General features: G+C 36.3%; 1 protein-coding gene and 1 long non-coding RNA gene across 15 annotated transcripts in view; one reads left to right on the forward strand and one right to left on the reverse strand.

The window, feature by feature from the left end:
- The first annotated feature begins 1,915 nt into the window (after positions 1–1,915).
- Positions 1,916–20,839, forward strand: part of LOC126591067 (putative disease resistance protein RGA3) — a 72,523-nt gene continuing 53,599 nt past the window's right edge. For 5 of the 13 annotated variants that reach the window (XR_007612249.1, XR_007612250.1, XR_007612248.1 and 2 more), the window contains exons 1-8: positions 1,916–2,266; positions 2,711–2,787; positions 3,832–4,013; positions 5,612–5,685; positions 9,357–9,402; positions 12,323–12,416; positions 14,030–14,144; positions 14,241–18,010. Coding sequence is in view for 6 of the 13 variants with exons in the window: in XM_050256626.1 (XP_050112583.1) it covers positions 14,313–18,010 (3,698 nt within the window). In the remaining 7 variants the exon portion in view is untranslated. Of the gene's footprint in view, positions 2,267–2,710; positions 2,788–3,831; positions 4,014–5,611; positions 5,686–9,356; positions 9,403–12,322; positions 12,417–14,029; positions 14,145–14,240; positions 18,418–18,476; positions 18,760–20,374; positions 20,570–20,839 lie in introns of those variants that run through there. The other 8 variants (XR_007612244.1, XR_007612245.1, XR_007612246.1 and 5 more) reach the window with 6 other exon arrangements.
- LOC126591075 (uncharacterized) overlaps positions 17,804–20,839 on the reverse strand; it is a 48,994-nt gene continuing 45,958 nt past the window's right edge. The window contains exon 3 of one of the 2 annotated variants that reach the window (XR_007612252.1): positions 17,804–17,933. This is a non-coding gene — a long non-coding RNA (uncharacterized LOC126591075). Of the gene's footprint in view, positions 18,011–20,839 lie in introns of both variants that reach the window. The other variant, XR_007612251.1, reaches the window with a different exon arrangement.

The raw sequence follows: 20,839 nt of genomic DNA on the forward strand, positions 1-20,839 counted from the left end.
GGTTTCCACTAACCTCCTTGTACTCCATTGTGTTCGCATACATGAGCCAAGGGAAGAGCATTACTATTTGCATTCTGATAAATGACCATGATTTTTTTTATGAATATTGCAGACTAGAATTTCCAATCATTCCCAATGGAGAATGGTTCAATCATGACATCATGAGCTAAGAATACAATTTTGAGTTTAAATTTCTCTCCACATACATCACATTAATTTAGTTTTTTTTCTACTTTCCTAGCATGTTCTCTTTCGTGCATTTTAAATAGTGACTTAATAGTGAAAAAACAGATTCATATAGAGATATAAGTCTAAAATTACTTGTCACTAATTCAGTCACCAAGCTTAAGTCGTCTATCTTTAATCTTCAAAATTAACACAATAAGCTAGTAATTTCACTTCATCAAAATATTGCTCAATGTTGTTTGACTTGTTTCCTTTCTTAAACTTTTAGATGCTCATTAATTATATACTAAAAAACCTTGCTCTTCATCTTCAAGCGGATCATAATCCAATATAGCTCTGTTACTAAAGGCTGGTTTGGTATTGCTGCGCTTTGAAAAAAAGCTGTTGTGAGAATAAGTGGCTGTGCTGTGAGAATAAGCGGCTGTGAAATAAATCAGCAGAGTGTTTGGTAAACTTTTTTGTAAAAGTGCTTTTGGAAAAAAAAACAGTCTGATAGTGGGTCTTTTCATTAAAGGAGCACTGTAGCTCTGTGTGCTTTGAAAAAAAGTCAGTTTTCCAAAGCTGCAAATAGCAGCTTCAGTTTTTTCCTTTGATTTCAGCTTATTCTCACAACAGCTTCCAAAATAAGCCTTTTTTTTTTCAGTTTACCAAACACCTAAAAGCCTCATAACTTTTTTTTATAGGTGCCTTTTTTTTTAAGCACCTCACTCCCAAACCCAACCTAAGTAGCATAACTACAAGTCTGCAAGATGGCAAAAGCATAATCCATTGTAACTTTGGTAGATCAGGTGTCGGCAGGATCATTTTCTTCTAAATTCGGTGACGGATGGATCATTTTCTTCTTGTTTCAAGTGTTGTGTGACTCAGGTTTTTTTAGAGTCTTTTACAGTTTTAAATTGATTGTCTCTACATCATCTACTATGGCCTACAAACAATTGAAACAATCACCCTCCCAAAATAATATGATCGGTGTTGCAAGGGATTGTAGCTTAGTTGTGTACAAGCAGATGTTTTTTTTAGTATATCGATATTTTTTATATTAAGGAAGAGAAGAAGTTTGGATGAGCCACACAATAGATAGTCTAATTTGATATTAAATTTTTCATTCACGAGATTCGAACATAAGACCTCTACTTCTAAGTGAAGAGGAATATCACTAGATCGTAGTACTAAGTAGCGCAATCAGTCATTTATTTGTTGAGAATAAATCTTATATTAATGAAATGAGAGACTTTGTATGTGCTTATAATAAGTAGTTGAGGTACTCTTCCTATAGTCAATTGTTTTTATGGTGGAACTTCAATCTCTTTTTCTTGCTATCAAAACAAGTTGTCTCATGTATGAAGCATAACGGCCTCACGTGATCCACATCTTTCGAATTGTATTATCCACATGTTAAACTTGAAATTTGTCATACGTAATGGAATGAATCTCATATTAAAAAAAGAAAAAAAAAAGAGACTTTGAAATCTCAATTTTATTGTATTTCCATCCAAAGTTCTATATTTTGATTTCCCATCTCCAAAATCGCTCTTATAAAGAAAAAGAAAAAGTATAACGAACGTGTAGGACTTTGGAGATAAGAAATCAAATAAAAAGACAACAATATGACCCCACGATATGACCCCACGAAAAGTACAGAGAGAAACGAGGAGTCCTTTGTGGTCCGAAAGGTTACAAGTCTTTCAACACCTAATTATCAAAAGCAAATTGCAGCGTTCGAGAGTAGTCTGGATTAGGGTTGGCATTTTGAACCCGATTCGTTAATCCGATCCGATCTGATCCGTTAAAACTAGTATTTGGGTGAATGCTTAACGGGTTAGGTTATTAACGGGTCAACCCGTTAGTCACCCGTTAAGTAACGAGTTATTTTGAGTCAACCCGCGAAACCCATTAGCACCCGTTAACACCCGTTAAGAAGGACTTATGTGTAATTTCATAGTTGGAATAGAAAACCTAGCTCTCTCTGTTCTCTCACATTCGAACCCGACTGAGTGGCTGCTGTTCTCTGAGAACTTCTCTCCCTCATCTTCTTCCTCAAATTTGGCTGCCGTTCACTAAGTTTGTCATCCTCTCTCTGGTAAGTTCCGATTCCCTTTCACCTCTTCTTCCATGGCGATTACTTTTCGTTTTTGCAAATTATATTTTTTGTCTAATTCTCAGTTTTCGCTTGAGCTTGGTTTGAGGTGGTATTCTTCAGATGAGCTTCAAATTAATTTGGAATTAGTTGATTTGTGTTTGATGATTTCAATTGCGATTGTGCTTTTGTTGTGCAAATGGTGTTTTCTGTGTGTGATTGTACTTTTGTTCTCTTCCTTCTCAAGTTAGATAGAGAGAGATCTTCCCACTTCTCCATCCCATCACACACTTGATTCATACACACACACATACATACGTTATTCTTCTATTATGGGTTTGATGGTGATTGAGGAGGAGAAGCAAGCGGCGGCCAAGCCCTTCGACGAATTGAGTTTTGATTAGAATTGGGTTTTGATTAAAATATGTGTTCTTTTGCCTGAAACAGACTCTGGATCTGTTGATTTTCATAATCCATGAAAACAAGTCCCTTCATCTTCATCTTCATCTGAAAACTTCTACGTAGTAAGTTCCTCTTGCAACTATATATGCGAAACTCATTATTTATTAAAGTAAACTGTCGGTTTACCCCCTGAACTTTCACCTCACTTTCGATTCCCTCTTGAACTTTTCAATTGGAAAATTAAGGACTCAAACTAATTTTTTTAGCCAATTTGCCCCCTACTGTTAGTTTTTCATATATTCTATCTATATTTCTGTTAAGTGAGACCATATGCACAACATGTGAGGGTAGTTAAGTCATTTCACTCTTAAAAATGATTAAAAATTTGAAAATAAAAAAAAAACAAAATTTTCCCTCTATTTTTTTCCGCTAATTCCTATCCTCGATTTTATTTTTCCCTCTCATTCTTATGCATGAGAAATGACATATGGTGTTATTGTCTACCATTTTTATTTTCTCTAACAAATTAATAATTTGACAAATGCTAATGGTGCTATTGTCTCCAAAGCAGTTCATTAATATAAGAAACTCTAGTCTTTTTTATGGACATGTTTCTTATATTAATGTACTGCTTTGGAGACAATAACACTATGAGCATTTGTCAAATTATTAATTTGTTAGAGAAAATAAAAATGGTAGTACATGCTTCAAGAAAAAGATTAACTTAGCTACTTATGAAGACAATAACACCATATGTCATTTCTCATGCATAGAAATGAGAGGGAAAAATAAAATTGAGGTTAGGAATTAGCGGGAAAAAATAGAGGGAAAATTTTTATTATTATTTATTTTCAGTTTTTAATCATTTTTAAGAGTGAAATGACTTAACTATCCTCACATGTTGTGCATATGGTCTCACTTAACAGAAATATGGATTGAATATATGAAAAACTAACGGTAGGGGGCAAATTGGCTAAAAAAATTAGTTTGAGTCCTTAATTTTTCAATAGAAAAGTTCAGGGGAAAATCGAAAGTGAGGTGAAAGTTCAGGGGTAAACCGACAGTTTATCCTTATTTATTAATTAATTATTTCATTTTTCTTGAAGTTTGTATATTTAATTAGAGATTTCATCAATAACCAGCTATATAATTTGTGCGGTTTTCAGCCTTGATTATTCCGTCATTCGGTCTGGATTTGTTGACTATAAGTGCAAACAAGTGCCCTCATGACCTGACAGACTTCCACCGCGTAACTGCTGCTTGCTTCAGATCATGTCCAATATTCGTGCAACGGTGCAAGTTTCGAGTCTTGAAGCGTAGGATTGCAAGAATCCCCCTGCAGTTACGGGTAATCCCAAAACTGCCCCATTTTTTGTCCAACAGGTTCAAATTTAAGAAAAATAATGTTTACTGGTATATGATTTTTGCAAGCTTGTGTTTTTCTTTTTGCTCGTCTTTTAAATTGATATGGTGTGTTTTATTAATTATTGTGTTTTATGTCATCTTAAATGGCAAGTGAATCAAGTGATGTACACAATTATTCAATGAGATAAATTTATTAATTGATGTGACATATCACATCAAATTGTACATAAATATGGTACAAACATATGTGATTTCCTAACATTTTCGGATTTTCCTAGTAATATTATATGGCGTGTTATTGTGCTTTATACATACAATATCAAGTTTTTCTTTTTCTTTTTTATTGGAACATACAATATCAAGTTATTAGATTATTTTATGGTACTATATTAGGGACTGTATACCTGGCGGTGGGACGGTTATGATGTAGGCAACCTTGATCTGAATCCGGCCCGTTGCCATCCCTTGCTATTCCCAAATTGTTATCTTTAGATATGCTTACTAGGAGTCCATTAATTGAATATTATTTCAATTTTACTATAAATTTGTATAGGTAAATGCTAGGGACATTAAATTATTACTTTAATCTAAAGTACGGTTTGAAATTGGCACTATTCAAATGAACAGTGTTTCAATTCGAATTTCAGATTAATTACAATCATGCCATTGGTTTTTTGTGTTGGTTTTGGGTCAGCAACCCGGCCCTCAGCCAGGCCCAAATGTGTTGGTTTTAGCAGGGAAGACCGGCCCTCAGTGAGGCCCAAATTATTTAATTACATTTTTGCCCACCAAAGATTACAATCCGATGGTGCGGATGGTGTATTACGAAGGGCAATTTTGTCCTCTCCTTTTTGGGCGAGATAGGGGGTCACCGGTTGGTATCATTTGCTGTCGTTCAATTAGGGTTTCGCGGACGGTCTGTGAGAGAGAGACAGCGACAGAGATAGAGACAGAGACAGACAGAGAGAGATGGCGATGGAAGGAGAGCGAGGGGGAGGGGTAGGGGTCTCGGCACTGTTGTTGCAGATGGGAGGGTCGGTATGGTCAGAGAAGACCATATGGGTCGTCGGGATTTTGGGGAGACGGGGTAGGGGTCATCAGCAAACCCTACTGAGAGTGGGGTGTGCCGGATCTTGTGCTGCATGCCTCGAATCCAAAGATATGTTTTGGGGGATTTGTGATCTTACAGAGAGAGATGGATAGGGAGATAGAGATAGACAGAGAGAGGAGAAAGCATGGCTGTGTGCATTTTTTGGGGTTAATTAATGGGTTAATGCGCAGGGTCAGTGAGGAGAGAGTGACAGAGGGGTGTATGGCAGGGTATGGGTTTTCAGTTTTTCCCTCTGATTCAATAAGTTATGCACCGTTTGAAAATAATTGTTTATTGTTTTGTTTTCCGTTGGCTTTGTTAAAACCATCATTTGAATTGTTTGGTTTCACTGTGCTCATTTCTGGGCTTCTTCAAAATTTTCTGGTGTTTGCTTCTCATTCCCCTGTTGGTTGATTTTTTTTTCCCATTTCTTGGTTCTTTATGTATTCCTTGGTTCTGTCTAATTTTTTGCTGTGGGATGATGCTTGCAGGTGAACTATATGCACGGTTTTTTGAGACGAGTTAAGAAGATCCACCTGAAAACAACATACAAGATAGAGAACTAGTATGCTGCTTTGTCTTTCTGTTGGATTTTGATGTTTATGTTCTGCTACTAAGAGGATTTTATAGTGTTCTAAATCTGTTTTGTAAATGTGCTTAAATATTGGACATGTTCTTGAATATTAGCCATGTTGTTTGAATTGGATATGTGATTGAATATTAGGTATTTATTTTGAATTGATTTGGATATGTGGTTTATTGAATTAGAATTTGGATATGTGCTGATTTGAATTGGATATGTTGAATTAGAGATGTGCTACTTTGAATTGGATAGGTTGAAAAATGACAAGCGATGGTAAAATATGTTTGGAATACACTAGAAAAATTAGATAGAGGCTTGAAAGGACTAGATCGAGTACATTTGAAAGAACTATCAGTACAAGACAAATTTGTTTAGTGTTTTTGTAGTGGTGTTCTAATTGCAGCTTCATAGTTTTAGTCTAATGTTTTTGTTGTACAGTTTTTAACAACCGAATCTAAAATCCCTCTGTACTTTAAAGTCTCTCCTCCAGACATCACATTAGAGAATTATAACTATTCAACATTCTTGGTGCATCGGCATATTAATGATTGTATCACAGAATTTTGGCAAAGTTCCTTGAATTATTGAACAGTTAATGCTTTCCAAATGTTTTACTTTGATTCATTGTCTCACATTTTCCATGGTACAAGTTTACATGATTGCAAGCTGATAGAAAGAGATATATGTAGGGAGAAGCGGGAATTGGGGAGAGAGAGAGAGTGAGCGAGGGGTGCGGTTGCTTTTTAAAGATATCTTTGAAATTGTTTCTGCAGTTTTTTTTCTTTTTCTTTTGGGTGAATTTTCTTGAGTTCTTTCTGTTTGTTTGGAATTATTCCATTTTTACTGAGATTCTTTTGGTCCCTGCCACTAAACTCTGATTTCTGCTATTAATTGCTGTTGACATGTGACTTTTGCTATTAATTTTGTAAATTAATTTAATTAAGATGCTCAATGTTCCCTTAATTGTGATTAAGATGGTCACAATCCTACCATCCTCTGTATGCTCTGCCATGTCCGCCGCCAATGTTTTATTTTTACTTTTTAACCCTTTTGTACAACATTTAAATAATCAGGTGGAAATAGTAATTCTATTTTTCGACAAATGATAGTGTTAGTAGGTTAAATTGTTAGTTGTTATGAGAGAAGGAGATCGTTCTAGAGATCAAACTCTCATCAAAATATATGATGATTTCTGCAAATGCGATCAGCAGTTGCATATTACAATATACAGCTTCAGTTGGCATCAGTTTCTTAATGAGTGGCATGTGAATTCTTAATTTAATTTCGGAAAGAAATGCGTTTAAATTTGGTGGTATGTGATGAAGTTAGCATTCTGTTTTTTATTATATACTGGTGATGGACATTTTTAGCATATTGGATTTATCATTTTCTATAAAATGAAGCTGCATTCTCACTATGTTGTTGATGTTTTTTGTGATTTCAGTTTATAGTGCTTCTAAATGCTGTTTTAATTTAGGAATTTGAATAATTGTTTAAATGGGATTGGAGGGTGATAAATATTTCTAGCTAGGGAAAGGTCACATCCATGTGTTGGTCGAATTGATGGATGTAAAAAATGAATATGGATGAACGTCTAGCTACTGCATGTAGATTCAGCTTTCCTTTGCATTTGAGTGAGTTGGAAACCGAGTGGAACAGTTTGAGAGAGAGAGGGAGGGAGGGAGGGAGAGAGAGAGAGAGGACGATGTTGGGATTTTGGTAAAGATTTGAGCTTTAGTTGTAAGCATGCTGATATGAGCTCACAGTAAAATCCAACAGTATGTAGATTGAATTGAGTTGGGAACTGAGTGGAAAAATATTAGAGAGGATTGTGTTTTCTGATGCGTCTTTGAGCCACTGACCATAGGTGGAGTCTTATACTGCAATATTATGTGCTAATCTAATAAACCCTGCAACTTATTCATCTTTGTCATGAGTAATTTTTGGTTTTTTTCATTGGAATAGGGATTTAGTGGATGGTTGTTTTTAACGCATATTAGTTAAAATGAGTTGAGTATTGGGTGCTAATCCCATGTCTGCAAATCACAGTACCCTAAGGAAGAAACACTGTCTGCACGATCTATAATACCTGTTCAAGCAAGAATCTTTTCCCAAACTAAAAAGCTTACATATCAAAACGTGTAAAGGATGTGCCACTATCATCTTACTTTTTCAATACCTAAACCATGCAGTGATGCATGGGCTGGATATTGCTCCTTTCAAGTTTCAAATCATCAAATGCTAAAGGTTTCTAGATAAATCATCATAGAAGTCGATTCTGCAGATTCCTTCTTAGTTACACTCAGATGATAATGTATTTATAGTCCTTGACATGTTTTTAAAGTTTGCATTTTCAATGTATATATCATTAACTAAGCTTTATCAGCAGAATATCATCGCAAATTTGTTACGGAAAATGCTATTGCTAGATTCTGATTTATCTACTTTAGTTTTAAGGATTACACATTGTTTTACGATATAAAATAGATGTTCTGCCTTGATTTGATGCGGGGGTATGCATTAGCTAACATTAATTCTGTGTAGTATTTCTCAAATTCATTTTGGGTTAAAAAGTTGGAGCTTTGGATTGGGTTTTTTCTTTATTCAGCTATCATTTTCTGCTTAGGAGACTCTCTTAAACTGTCTGAAACTGTGCTCATTAGGCTGGGCAGAGCACTGACAAGCTAAAAACAAAACAAAAACAAGCAGAATTATCACATGTAGTGCAGGATGTTGAATGTCTTTTCCTCATTGCAAATCCTAAACGACCCAAATCTGGATGGTAAAATACTTCGAGTTGGAATTAATAGGATCGATTGAAACATGGATTTTTTTTATTAGATTGGTATATCTGACTTAATTAAGAAGTAGTTTAAGACAGTCATTAGGGAATTTCTGTAATTGAACGTAGTTGTTTTCATGAGGTTGATAAATACAATAAGGTGCTTCTATACCAATAAGTGATTTTATACGGACACATTGTATGATGTAAAATGGTAAAAGGAGTACCCATTCCTGTCCAGTCTTATGTTTTCCGAGTCTTGCTTATTTTTCATTAGTCATATGAAAGATGCTGCAATACCGTGGGATCATAATAGCTAAGAAACTGGACTTGGACATCTTTATTCTATAGAGCGTTTGTAAAAGTAATTTAGACTTTATTAAGTTTATATTAATCCTTCACTTCTGTTCATTCATTGTAATTTCTATATGGTTTGTCCGCATTTGTCTTAGGAGACTCTGTGGGGCTGCTTAAATTTTATATATTCAATTGCATAGAGTCGGCATGACATGCACAGAGATTGTCAGATTGCCACCCTTAGTTGGTGATATTATCTTTACAACACATTCAAATTGAGGATTTAGAAAATCTAATAATAAAATTGAAATATATGTTCGATGCTTTTTGTTTTCATTTTCGGTTAAAAGGTTTCAGCTTTGGATTGGTATTTACCTTTATTAATCTATAATTTTGTGCTCAGGACACCATCTTGGGGGTCTTAATATGATTGTTCTTCTATTTCATAGACTCAAAACGTGTTTAGTGTCTCATTTAATTGGTGTACCTTTGCTCATTTAACTCAAATTTAATACGATTTGGTCCTCCAATTTCTCTAAATTGCTAACGGATTTATTTTCTTTGGAAATTTCAGGAACTCTGGTTGTGGTAGGAACAAGCCGGCTCCTTGCTATTTTTAGGTATATGATTATGTGCCTTGATTGCATGTTCAAAGTCTAATTAGTTATATAAACTTTTAATTTATCTTTGCAAAGCTTTTGTACTTGGATTTTAGATATGTGATTGGTTTTTGAAAAATTAATGAGAAGGCTAATCATGGGGACATTCTTATTTCTGAAATTTTCTCTTCAGCATTGTTTCTTGAATAAATTTGGATTGGTAGATGTAGGGGTAGAGCAACACCCGTGGTGTAAATAAAAGGTATAGGCGTAATGATTTCTAGGTTTAGAATTCATTCAAAAATATGATATAATGCTGCGTTCTCTAATTTTTTTTTTTTGCTGTTTGCTGTTCTAAACTTTTGAACTCCTTTTTGGATTGATCTTTGTTATTTTTGTTTTTGGGGGTATCTGATAGGTCAAGGTTGCCTAATCTTGGTTGTACTTTTTCCCAAGACATGGCACATTTGAAACTTTGAATTCTTGAGTTTATATTTTAATTCTCATTAGTTAATGCGTAATATTTGGCCTTTTATTTTGAGATTAGAATGAATACGTTTGGCCTGAAAGACAGTAAACTGAATTAAAAGCTGGCTTATTTTCCATTGGCCATCAATTAGGGTGAGAAAACATTGAATTGAGATCCTTAAACAGCGCTCATATAGGGTACTATACCAAATGAGCTCGAAGAGGACTCAGCAATTGAAGAACAATTGATGGGCATACACCTTGGACATGATTAAGTTAGTTGAACATTATACTATAACAAGTACATATTTCTGCTAAAGGACCATACCAAATAAGGAGTCAGGTTCACACGCAGACACGCACACACACATCTGATGTAAAGTTATTCTATTAGATGGTTTCCAGATTGACCCCCCCTTGCTAAATCTATTTCAAGGCTGGAAGGAGAGTTAAAACATATGTTATTGTCTTATATGTTTGTATTTGAATGGTAACGATGTTGTTCTTCTGGTGGAAAAATTTTCCTTTGAATCCATTTCAGCTTAGGCTCTACTTTTTTATTTCATTTCAATGTCATTTTCATGTTCATCATGCCCTGTTGGTATGTGTTTTGTGTTGGCATTGGAGGGTGGTAGGTTGTCGTTTTGTTTTTCTTTTCTTTGATTGTAAGACCTTCTAACGATTGAATTTATTTTATGCGACTCATTTTGATCCCCTAGTTTGAGTTTTTCAGTTACGTATCAATACTTAACTGCTGGATTTTTCTTAAGGAAATTGGATATAGGCTATATACTTTGTGCAAAATTCATGGAGATCAAGTTTTTGTTGGGTTTTTGGCTCAAAATTAGGATGATGCAATAAATTAGGTTTGTGTTACCTATTTGGTTTTGGTGTCCTATTTGGGTTTGGTTTTGACTTCTTAGTTAGTTTCCTTGGTGGAGAGATTTTGTTAATTACCTATTTGATTAGGATTTGGATTTATTTCCTATTAGGATTCATATTGTAACCTAAGTCCTATGCACTATAAATAGGACCTTAGGGTTAGTGTATTTAGTGTGGCTCATTCGTGTGGCAATTTGGTGAGAGTCAATTTGTGAGTTTGTGAGTTAGAGAGCAATTTGGGAGAATCTTCTCCGTTAGTTTTGGGTTCTCTACTCGTTTGGTTTAGGGTTTGTAATTTGTGGGATTTGGGTTGTGAGAGTTTAAACACTCTTTTGTAAGCTCCATTTGTTTAGTGAAATTCCTCGCCGTGCTTTGCTCGTGGACGTAGGCTTTACACCGAACCACGTAAATCTCTTGTGTTAGTTTGAGATTGTTTGTTTTAGCTTTCACCTACGACGTTGATATTGGTACTTTGTTAGAATTCGCTTCCGTTTGTGCATAAAAGTACAACAGTTTTGTGCTTTCATTTGTCACAACGCAGTTTTTTGTTTTCATAAATGAAGTTTTGTGCTTTCATTTTATTTTATTTTATTTTGTCTTTCAGTCAGTTTTTCGTTTGAAAGAACTCTTAATTTTCATGGAAATATAGTTATTTGTGAATATGGAAACTTGATACTGTGTAGACATCAGAGTTCGTATGTTTGTGATATGAAATTTAAATACAAGCTTCCCAATTTGTTTTTGGAATTTTAACTAAACTCGCGTTATAGGTAGATCATGTATTAAGATAACAAAAAAGATAGGTAGATTTGTGTATGCGATGAGTTGTAGTGAACATTTGGCAGTAATAGAAATGGTTTAGGTGTGCTCAGTTTTGGCCTAAATGGTTATCACACGAGCGTAAATGTTTGTTTCATTTGTGATTGAACTTGAATTCGTTGGAAAGCTTTTCAATTTATGAATATGGAAAGCTTTTCGTCTTTACTTTTAAACTTATTTTCTGTTTGGTTGTTGAGAAGGTGATGGAAATATAGTTATCTGTTAATATGGAAACTTGAATCTGTGTAGACTCCTTGGGTTGTCTGTTGGGTTCAGTGGAGGTTTAGTGTTTTAATTTTGAATGATTTGTTTTTCTTTTCATGGAAATGACCTATTATTTGATTTAACTGAGTAATTTAATGGAAGTATATTCTCTTTTTTTCTTTTCCATATTTCATTTTGTCAGCAACCAAACGAGTTAAGGAACTGTAATCTTTTTAATTACTCTGCTATCTCCGTGAGTTATGAATATCAGACTTTTTGTTTTATTTCTATATATGTAGTTCCGAAGGAATCAAGTGCCAAAATTAGAATAAATATCCTTTAGTCACGTTACACACTTTTCCATAGAATGTTTGGTTCAGGGATCCGTTATACAAGCACAATATTCTTATGTATTTAAATCATAGTTGACTGTCATGGTTTAATAAGTGTGAAAACTGTCTTAACTATACCATTGGAGCGTTACAGTTTTAGTTATTTTATTGGATCCGTTTGTTAGCACTTTGAATTCTTTTGATTTCTTACTCTGAATCTCACTCATTTTTTGCAGTTTAGATTGGACTCTCATCATAGCATTGTAATATGATCTTGCTGCTGCGATTAATCTGACAGTTCTGAGGCGTTGCATTTGAATCAAGACTTTGGTATGTTAGCTGAACTTCAATGCATTCTTTTCCCATTCTTTCTGTTTGAGGCAGCGCAACTTTATGATTTTTTTATTGATTGTTTGGGTTGATCGTCTTATGTTATCCATTTGCTTTGTGCTTTGTTTTTCATTCTTGGTTGTCTCTGTGATCGTCTCATTGTCCAGATGTTGGATGGTTTTTTATTTTATTTTTTTATTCTAATTTTGTTTGAAGGTCCGTGCTATCTCTGTGATTCTGGTTTAACCCAGTGCTCTTAATTCTTTATCGGATGTTGTTGGCCATTTTATCTCTTTTATTCTGTTATTGGTTGGTTGGTGTTTTCGTTTGGTTTTCTGATAGTGAACTATCTCATCCTCCCCAAAGTGTTTTAACATGTTTTGTTGATAACTGCGCTCTCTAAACGACCTAGACATTTTTTTAGAAAAATCACGACTTCCATATTTAAGAAAATGAGTGGCTTTTTAGCAAATGCATGAATGCAGCTAGATGTTCAGAAAAATTCACAGATATTTTACATTCAAACCACAAGTATCATTAACTTATAAATAATTAAGTTATGTATTTTCTTTATCGGCCATCACTTCAAAATTTGAATTAAAACACTGTCAAAATGCTTTTTGATTGTGTTTTCTTTATTCATTATGTAAGTTTGGCAAATCTTCTACATGCTGCATATTTTTTTGTTTGAACATCTATGGTTGACGAGTTACCTGCTCAAACACCACTTTTTCTGTGTTTTGCTAACTGCTAAGTGAGGTATGTAGGTTGCAGAGCATATATTTGGCCGTCTTAACTATGTGTAAACTGCAGCTTCCTTCTGTTTCTTCAGTTTCATATGGAAACAGGCCTTCTGTTTTTTTGGCCTTTGAACAATTGTGGTTCCAAAATTAGCTACTTGAACAAGTCCTCAACACTTTCTGTTTTACATTACCTGTTGAACTAGCTGCCTACACTGCAGGACACATGTTAATTGTGAACTAAATGTTTCTTCTGTTTCTTAAGTAAACAGAAATTTTTTGGAAACCATCTCTTTCTAATCAAACACGTACAATTTCTTCCCACTCATTGTGCATTGTGTTTATATGCCAACTCACTTAAATATGTATAAAAGCAAAATTGCTTATCTTACCGGCCTCATTCACTCATGTATCCCTCTGTTTGTAATTGTGTTGAATTTATTCAACTTAAATGTGTTTTATCCATCTGATTATGTCTGAAACAGTGGTTCCCGCAGCAACGCGCGGGCGTATTTTCTAGTTTTTAACTAAATTTTGCAAACTAAATGACATGATTGTTGATGAGTGGATTATTATTTTAGTGTTGATAAACATGCTTATTTTCTAAGGAAAACTAATGAAAAGGGCTTGAAAACTTTGCGTTTTAACGATAAGGACAAAATAAAGGGTAAAGTGAATAGTATCATGATTGACTTTTTAGTGTAAAAATATGGTTTTTCGTTAAAGTGAACAGTACCAGGAGCTTTTCATTAACGTTCCCTATTTTCTAGTGGTGACACATCATTTAGTTTAAAATTTTATTCTCCTTGGCATTACCCATTTGTATATGATTGCGGAATCAATAATTAGTTCTCACCATTTGAATTTGTGCAGTTGTGACAACAGATCAAGCTTCCAAATTTCCAAGGAACTAGTCTTTGACTGTTGATCTTCCCTTCATTGAGTCTGTATTTGTTGATCACAAGCGGAGTCAGATTTGAACTTCCATGTAAGTTCTTATTATTCAACTGAATAATACATTAGTTGTTTCTCATTTTATTTGAACTACTTTTTATTCATTTGTTTCTTCACTTAATTTGTGCAGCTCTGCACCTCAATATTGCTCAAGAGCGGTTCAGTCTTTCTTTGATTGCTTGGAGTAATCCTCGCTCTTAATATGGTACTGGGAGAGGTTTTTCTTGGGGCGTTTCTACAGGTGCTGCTAGACAGGTTGACCCCTCGCGAGGTTCTCAACTACTTTGGAAACTTCCGGGGCCTTAGAAAGAAGCTGGAGAAGTGGAGGGCCACGTTATCTACAATCGCAGCGGTGTTGAGCGACGCTGAGGAAAGACAAGTGACTGACCATCCTGTAAAACTGTGGCTTGATGATCTCAGAGACCTCGCTTATGATGTCGAAGACATGTTGGACAAATTTTCCACTCAAATGTTGAAGCGCACAATAGAGGGACGTGATCAAGCTAGCACGAGCAACAAGGTGCGGAACTCATTTTTCAAAATTAAATTCAATTGGGATATGAGCTCCGAAATGAAGAAGATTACGGAGCGGTTGCAAGACATATCTGAACGGAAAGATAAGTTTGGCTTGAAAGATACTGGGACGTCTGCTAAGGAATCGCGACGTCTACCTAGTTCAGACGTGTTAGATGAAAAGCTTGTTGTTGGAAGAGATGGTGACAAAGGGAAGATTATTGAATTGTTGTCAAGAAAATACGAGCATGCAGGTGCTGTCAATTTTGATGTAGTTGCTATAGTTGGCATGGCCGGAGTTGGGAAGACGACACTTGCTCAACTTGTATTCAACAACAAAGATGATGCCATGAAGGAGTTTGAGCTCAAGGTCTGGGTATCTGTGTCCGATGACTTCGATGTGGTGCGAGTGACAAAGGCAATTCTTGAATCAATCACATCCCGACCCGTTAAAGTGCAGGAGTTTAGTAAAATGCAGCATAATTTGAGTGAGCAATTAAGAGGAAAAAAGTTTTTAATCGTTTTAGATGATATTTGGAACAAAGGCGACTATGATCTATACGATCTCTGGACAAGACTTCAATCCCCTTTTGGCGTCGGAGCAGGAGGAAGTAAGATAATTGTGACAACCCGTGACAGGAATGTTGCAAAGACTACGGGAGCCGCTGGAGTTCATAATTTGGAGTGTATGGCAGATGGTGATTGTTTGGAAATATTTGAGCGACATGCATTCGGGGAAATTAATAATGGAAAGCCGGTAAATTATGATTTAATTGGGACAAAAATTGTTGAAACATGTCATGGATTACCATTAGCTGCGAGGACTCTCGGTGGTCTTCTACGTTGCAAAGAAAAAGATGAGTGGGGAGAAATATTGAACAACAAGTTATGGAATCCAGCAGATAAGAGTGGCATTCTCCCCGTACTAAAGTTGAGCTATCACTATCTTCCATCACATTTGAAGAGGTGTTTTGCCTATTGCTCCATTCTTCCAAATGACTATGAATTTGGGGAGAAACAGCTCGTCCTTTTGTGGATGGCAGAGGGTTTGATTCAACAAAAACCTGACGACAATAAACAAATGGAGGATTTGGGCCGCGACTACTTTCGAGAGCTATTAGCAAGGTCGCTGCTTCAAGGATCAAGCAAAAACAATTCACGATATGTAATGCATGACCTCGTTAATGATTTAGCACAATGGGCAGCAGGAGAAATATGTTTTAGGTTGGAAGATAAGCAAGGTGATAACTTGCAAAGCACTTGCTTTCAAAGGGCTCGCTATTCGTCTTTCATTGCTGGTGATTTTGATGGAGTTATGAGATTTGAGGCCTTTCCAAAACTTGAACGCTTGCGAACATTCCTGCCACTTTCGCTTTCAGATTCCAGGTGGTGGTGGAAATATTTGTCTCGTAAGGTTATTTTCGAGTTATTACCACAGATGAAATACTTACGAGTGCTCTCTTTCAATGGCTATAAAATAACTGAGCTGCCAAAGTCAATCGGTGATTTGAGGTTGTTACAGTATCTTGACCTTTCCTACACAGATATAACCTGTTTGCCTAAATCAACAAGCACTCTTTACAACTTGCAAACATTGATATTGGAGGGTTGTTCTAAATTGAAGTCATTGCCCACAAACATGAGTAATCTAATTAATTTGCGCCATCTCAACAACTCAGGTGCATATTCGTTGGAAGGAATGCCTTGGCAACTAGGTCGATTGACGAATCTACAATCATTGCCTCTTTTTGTGGTGAGCAAAGGTAGTGATCAACCAGGGGTAAGAGAGATAGGGCCCCTATTGCATCTCCGAGGGACACTGTGCCTCTCAAGATTGGAGAATGTGACTGATGTCGAGGATGCCAGGAGGGCCAACTTGATATGCAAGGAGAGGCTTGATTCGTTGGTCCTAAAATGGTCTCATTCAAGCGACACGAGAAAAACAGAAACCGTTGTGCTTGACATGTTACAGCCTCATACAAAGCTCAAGGAGTTCACTCTCAAGAGTTATGCCGGAAAGGAATTTTCATCATGGGTTGGAGGTTCTTTCTTCTCTAATATGGTGCTTGTGCGCTTAGAGGAATGTAACAATTGTTTATCGTTGCCACCTCTCGGACAATTGCCTCGTCTCAAAGAGCTTTATATTAGAGAAATGAATGCAGTCGAAAGTGTTGGTGCTGAGTTTTATGGTGAGTGTGTCTTGCCCTTTCCGCTGTTAGAGATTCTGGAGTTTGTGGATATGCGGCATTGGAAGGTGTGGCTTCCTTTCCAACTGGATCAAGGAAGTAGTGTTTTCCCTTGCCTGAAAAGGCTTTCAATCAAAGGATGTTCTAAGTTGGAAGGCAAGCTGCCAGAGAAGCTCGATTTGTTAGCCGAACTTGAAATTGTTAAATGTGAGGAATTGGTGGTTTCGATTGCCAATTGCAAACAACTTCGTCAAATAAACATTGACAGTTGTAAAGTGTTGGTACATACAGATGCTAAGGTTGAGTTTGAGTTGTTAGAGTCCTTGTGCCTTTCAAACATTTCGGAGGTGATGTCTCTGCAAACAGGGGAATTGTTCAGGAAGGGATTAAGCAAGGCTAGAGATTTGAAGATTAATGGATGTGAGAAGCTGACGTCGTCATTGAAGAATGAGGGTAGATTATTGCAGCAGTTGACTTGTCTTGGCCGTTTGGAAATTGAAGACAACTCTCCTCTAGTTGAAGAATTGGGAGAAGAAGCAGAGGAGTTGCTGCAATTGCAAATATTGGAGTTAAAAAAGTGCGAAAATCTTTTGAAGCTACCAAAAGGATTAAATGAGCTGTCGTCTCTTCAAGAGCTTCGCATACACAAATGTTCACGTCTAGTTTCTTTTCCAGAAGTTGGTCTGCCACCTTCTCTTAAAAACATCGAGATTAGAGAGTGCCATTCGTTGATATATTTTGCAAAATTCCAGATTCCCCAATTTCTCAGAAGAATAGAGATAAGTAATTGCAGAAGTTTGAAATCACTAGTAGAACCGAACGGGTTATTCAGCGACAACACCAATCACTGCCTTGAATATATTAGGATCTGGAATTGCCAAAATCTGGAATCCTTACCGGATGGCTTATGCCACCTTAGCAATCTTCAAACTCTAATTATTGGGAACTGTGGAAGTCTTGTTTCCATCCCGAGACTGAGTGCGGAGAGAAGACCCTCCAACCTGAGAGATATCATGATCAACGAATGCGAGAAATTGGAGGCGTTTCCCGAAGACATGCACAATCTCAACTCTCTTGAGGGATTGAAGATCGACTACCGTAAAGGTTTGACTTTTCCTCCCAACCTAACATCACTTGAAATTTGGAAGGTCAAGAGCTGTAAGTCATTGTGGGAGTTGGAGTGGGGGTTGCACAGACTCACCTCTCTTAGAAAGTTGGGGATCAGTGGAAAAAACACACGTACGGTGTCGTTTCCACCTGACATAGTCCGGATGGAGCCGCTCCTCCCCAAATCTCTCACTGAACTCAGAATAGAAGGCTTCCCGAATCTGAAGAGACTGAGCAGCAAGGGCTTTCAATTCCTCAACTCCCTTCAATCTCTGCAACTCTCTAGATGTCCAAAGCTAGCATTCATTCCAAAGGAGGGTCTGCCTCCTTCACTTGGTCAGCTTATCATCTATAAGTGTCCTGTGCTAAAAGTGAGATGCCAACCAGGAAAAGGACTCTACTGGCACAAAATATCCAACATCCCTAAAATAGAGATACATGAAGCTAATGGTCCAGGTATCATCTCTCGAGGAATGTTTTAATATTAATATTATTATTATTATTATTATTAATCATGTTTATTCTTGTAAAGTAATCCACAATATTTGGTTTGGGTCAAGGTTTTGGGGGTTGAGGAGTGGCTGCTTTAGGAGGCCTTCAATTGGCGACAACCTGGATACTTCTCGGCCAACGTTTCTTCTCCCGGATTCCTATGTTTGCTGATAGCACTACCCTTTCAAATTTTATTAGGTCGAGCTTTTTTCAATTTTCAAATTTAAACATTTTTTTGGGTCAACAGTCCAATAATTCGAACTTGTTTTATCTTTCATTAAGATAATTCTACCAAAAACCTGACCTCATTTTGTATCAAGCTTGAGCTTTTATGAAATCATTTGAGTCAAACTTGAGCACATATTTACGAGCTTTATTTGGGACTGACCGAATTTGAATCTTGAGCAATGTTTGTTAAACCAAGGTCATTTAATTACGATCTGAGTTATTAATAAGTTGTGTTGTTTTGTGTTGGGTTAGTGGGTCTTGCAAGACATTGCTTGATGTTTAAATTTGACAAACAATATTTTATCAAGTTCTTGATTCTACAAGTATCCAACTCGTTAAAAGGTTCTTAATGAGCAGCTTGATAACGAATCGACTTGTTAACATATTAACTCGAAACCTGCTATTTTTATGTTGTTTTATATCGAATTAACGGGTCGTGTAAAAAATTATCAAACCTAACCGGATCATGCCAAACTATTGATGGTCAATGACTTATTTGAAAGTGATTTTAAAGTGACTGAAATTGATTTCAGATTCCAAAAACACTTTTTAAGTGCTTTTTGGAATAATCTTGGGCGTCTCCACCCATTGCCAATTGGTTTCGGGTTGGATGCTCAATTTGTAATTAGAATAACAGGTATTGTTGTTTTTTTTTATTATCTTTCATTGTTTGAGTGGGGGATATAATCTTTATACAAATTGCTTCCTCATGGTTTTTATGACTGGTTTCTGTATCTACTACTTTTAATGCTTAGTACATTAAGGGCATCGGGTACTTCCTAAGTTCTCATGGTCAAGTGTTTGTATGGTTCTGTATGTATGTTTGTGATCTTCATCCCGACTTTGAATGCGTAAACTAGATGGATGAAGAGGTTTTGTTGTTATTGCCTTGCCCAACACAAGGATTTCTTTAAGGGCTAAATAGATTTCTTTTAACTGGGTTCTTATGTCTTCGACGAAGGTTAGAGTTCTTTATCCTTTTTGGTATTTCAGTCAATTGGTGTATCTTTCGACATCTGTGCTAAGTGCTTCGTGAAAATTGATATATGTTGTCTAAATGGTTGTGTTTCAGTTGCCTTTTCTGAGCTTCTTCCTTCCTGTCTGATATCTATTTTCTATCCTTCGTCATAGGATATTAGCTCCATGGTGTGCTGGTTGCTTTATGTTTGTATATTCTCGTGTTTTTTCATTACAGTGTTGAACTCAGTGAAATGCTAGTATGAATTGGAGTGGTTCCCATTGTCTTTGAGTGATTCCTATCACAACAATCAGGGAGGAAATCCCTCTCTTTTTTTCACTCTAGGACTATCCAAAAGATGCAGCACTGAAGAAGAGTTAGGACTTTAACTCAGTGTCGCAAAAACCTATTACCAAGAGAAAGTTTGTAAGCACTTATTTTCCGACTCAGATCCTTACCAAAGTTTTTTTGAAAGTTGAAATGATATAGCACTAGGCCCAAGGTTGAGAGCAGGTTAGAATTGTTAGATTGGTGTTTGGCATGTAAAGACTAGTGGTATGATATTGGGGTACGTTTTTAGGTATATGGGGCCAGTACCTGTAAGCTTGAAGACAACCTAAATATGCCCGGGATGTAACAGAGTGCTTGCCTATACTTCTGTTTTTGTAGTTAAGAGAACGTAATTGCTTAGCAATCATTAAATTTGTATACTTATTACTTCGGTGCCCTCTGCCTTGCTATGCTGCATAACAATGAGAATATATTACGGAATTCTAACAGGAAAAAGGCAGGGGACTCCCAAAATTTGGTGAATAGGACGTCAATGATCCTGCTTCGGCTGAGGGGTTTACTGTGATCTTTAACAAGGCTAGGGATGAGAAGAAGACAGGTGGAAAACCCGAGTCACCAGGAAAGGTTGATCCTAATATCAGGCATGGAGGAGGAGTGGATCCTGGCACTAGCAGGCCTTCGTCTGTAAGATTTTTTCTCATAACTGTTGTCGTTTCTTTCTCTAATGATTTGATATATACATGGGTCAGCCAATAGAAATACATTCTTTGCGGTTTTCTTAGTTGCAAGTTATTGCTTTTCAAGTGACGTTGGTAGTACAAAATACAACTATATGTAACACTGACTTATCGATCAAACTCAGCATACCATTTGATGTGAAAATCAATGCAACTGACTTATATAGAACTCTAGTAAGGAAATGTGGCAAAAGACATATCTAATGTTAGGGCCAAG

Source organism: Malus sylvestris, chromosome 11 (genome assembly GCF_916048215.2).
Source record: "Malus sylvestris chromosome 11, drMalSylv7.2, whole genome shotgun sequence".
Classification (NCBI taxonomy): domain Eukaryota; kingdom Viridiplantae; phylum Streptophyta; class Magnoliopsida; order Rosales; family Rosaceae; genus Malus; species Malus sylvestris.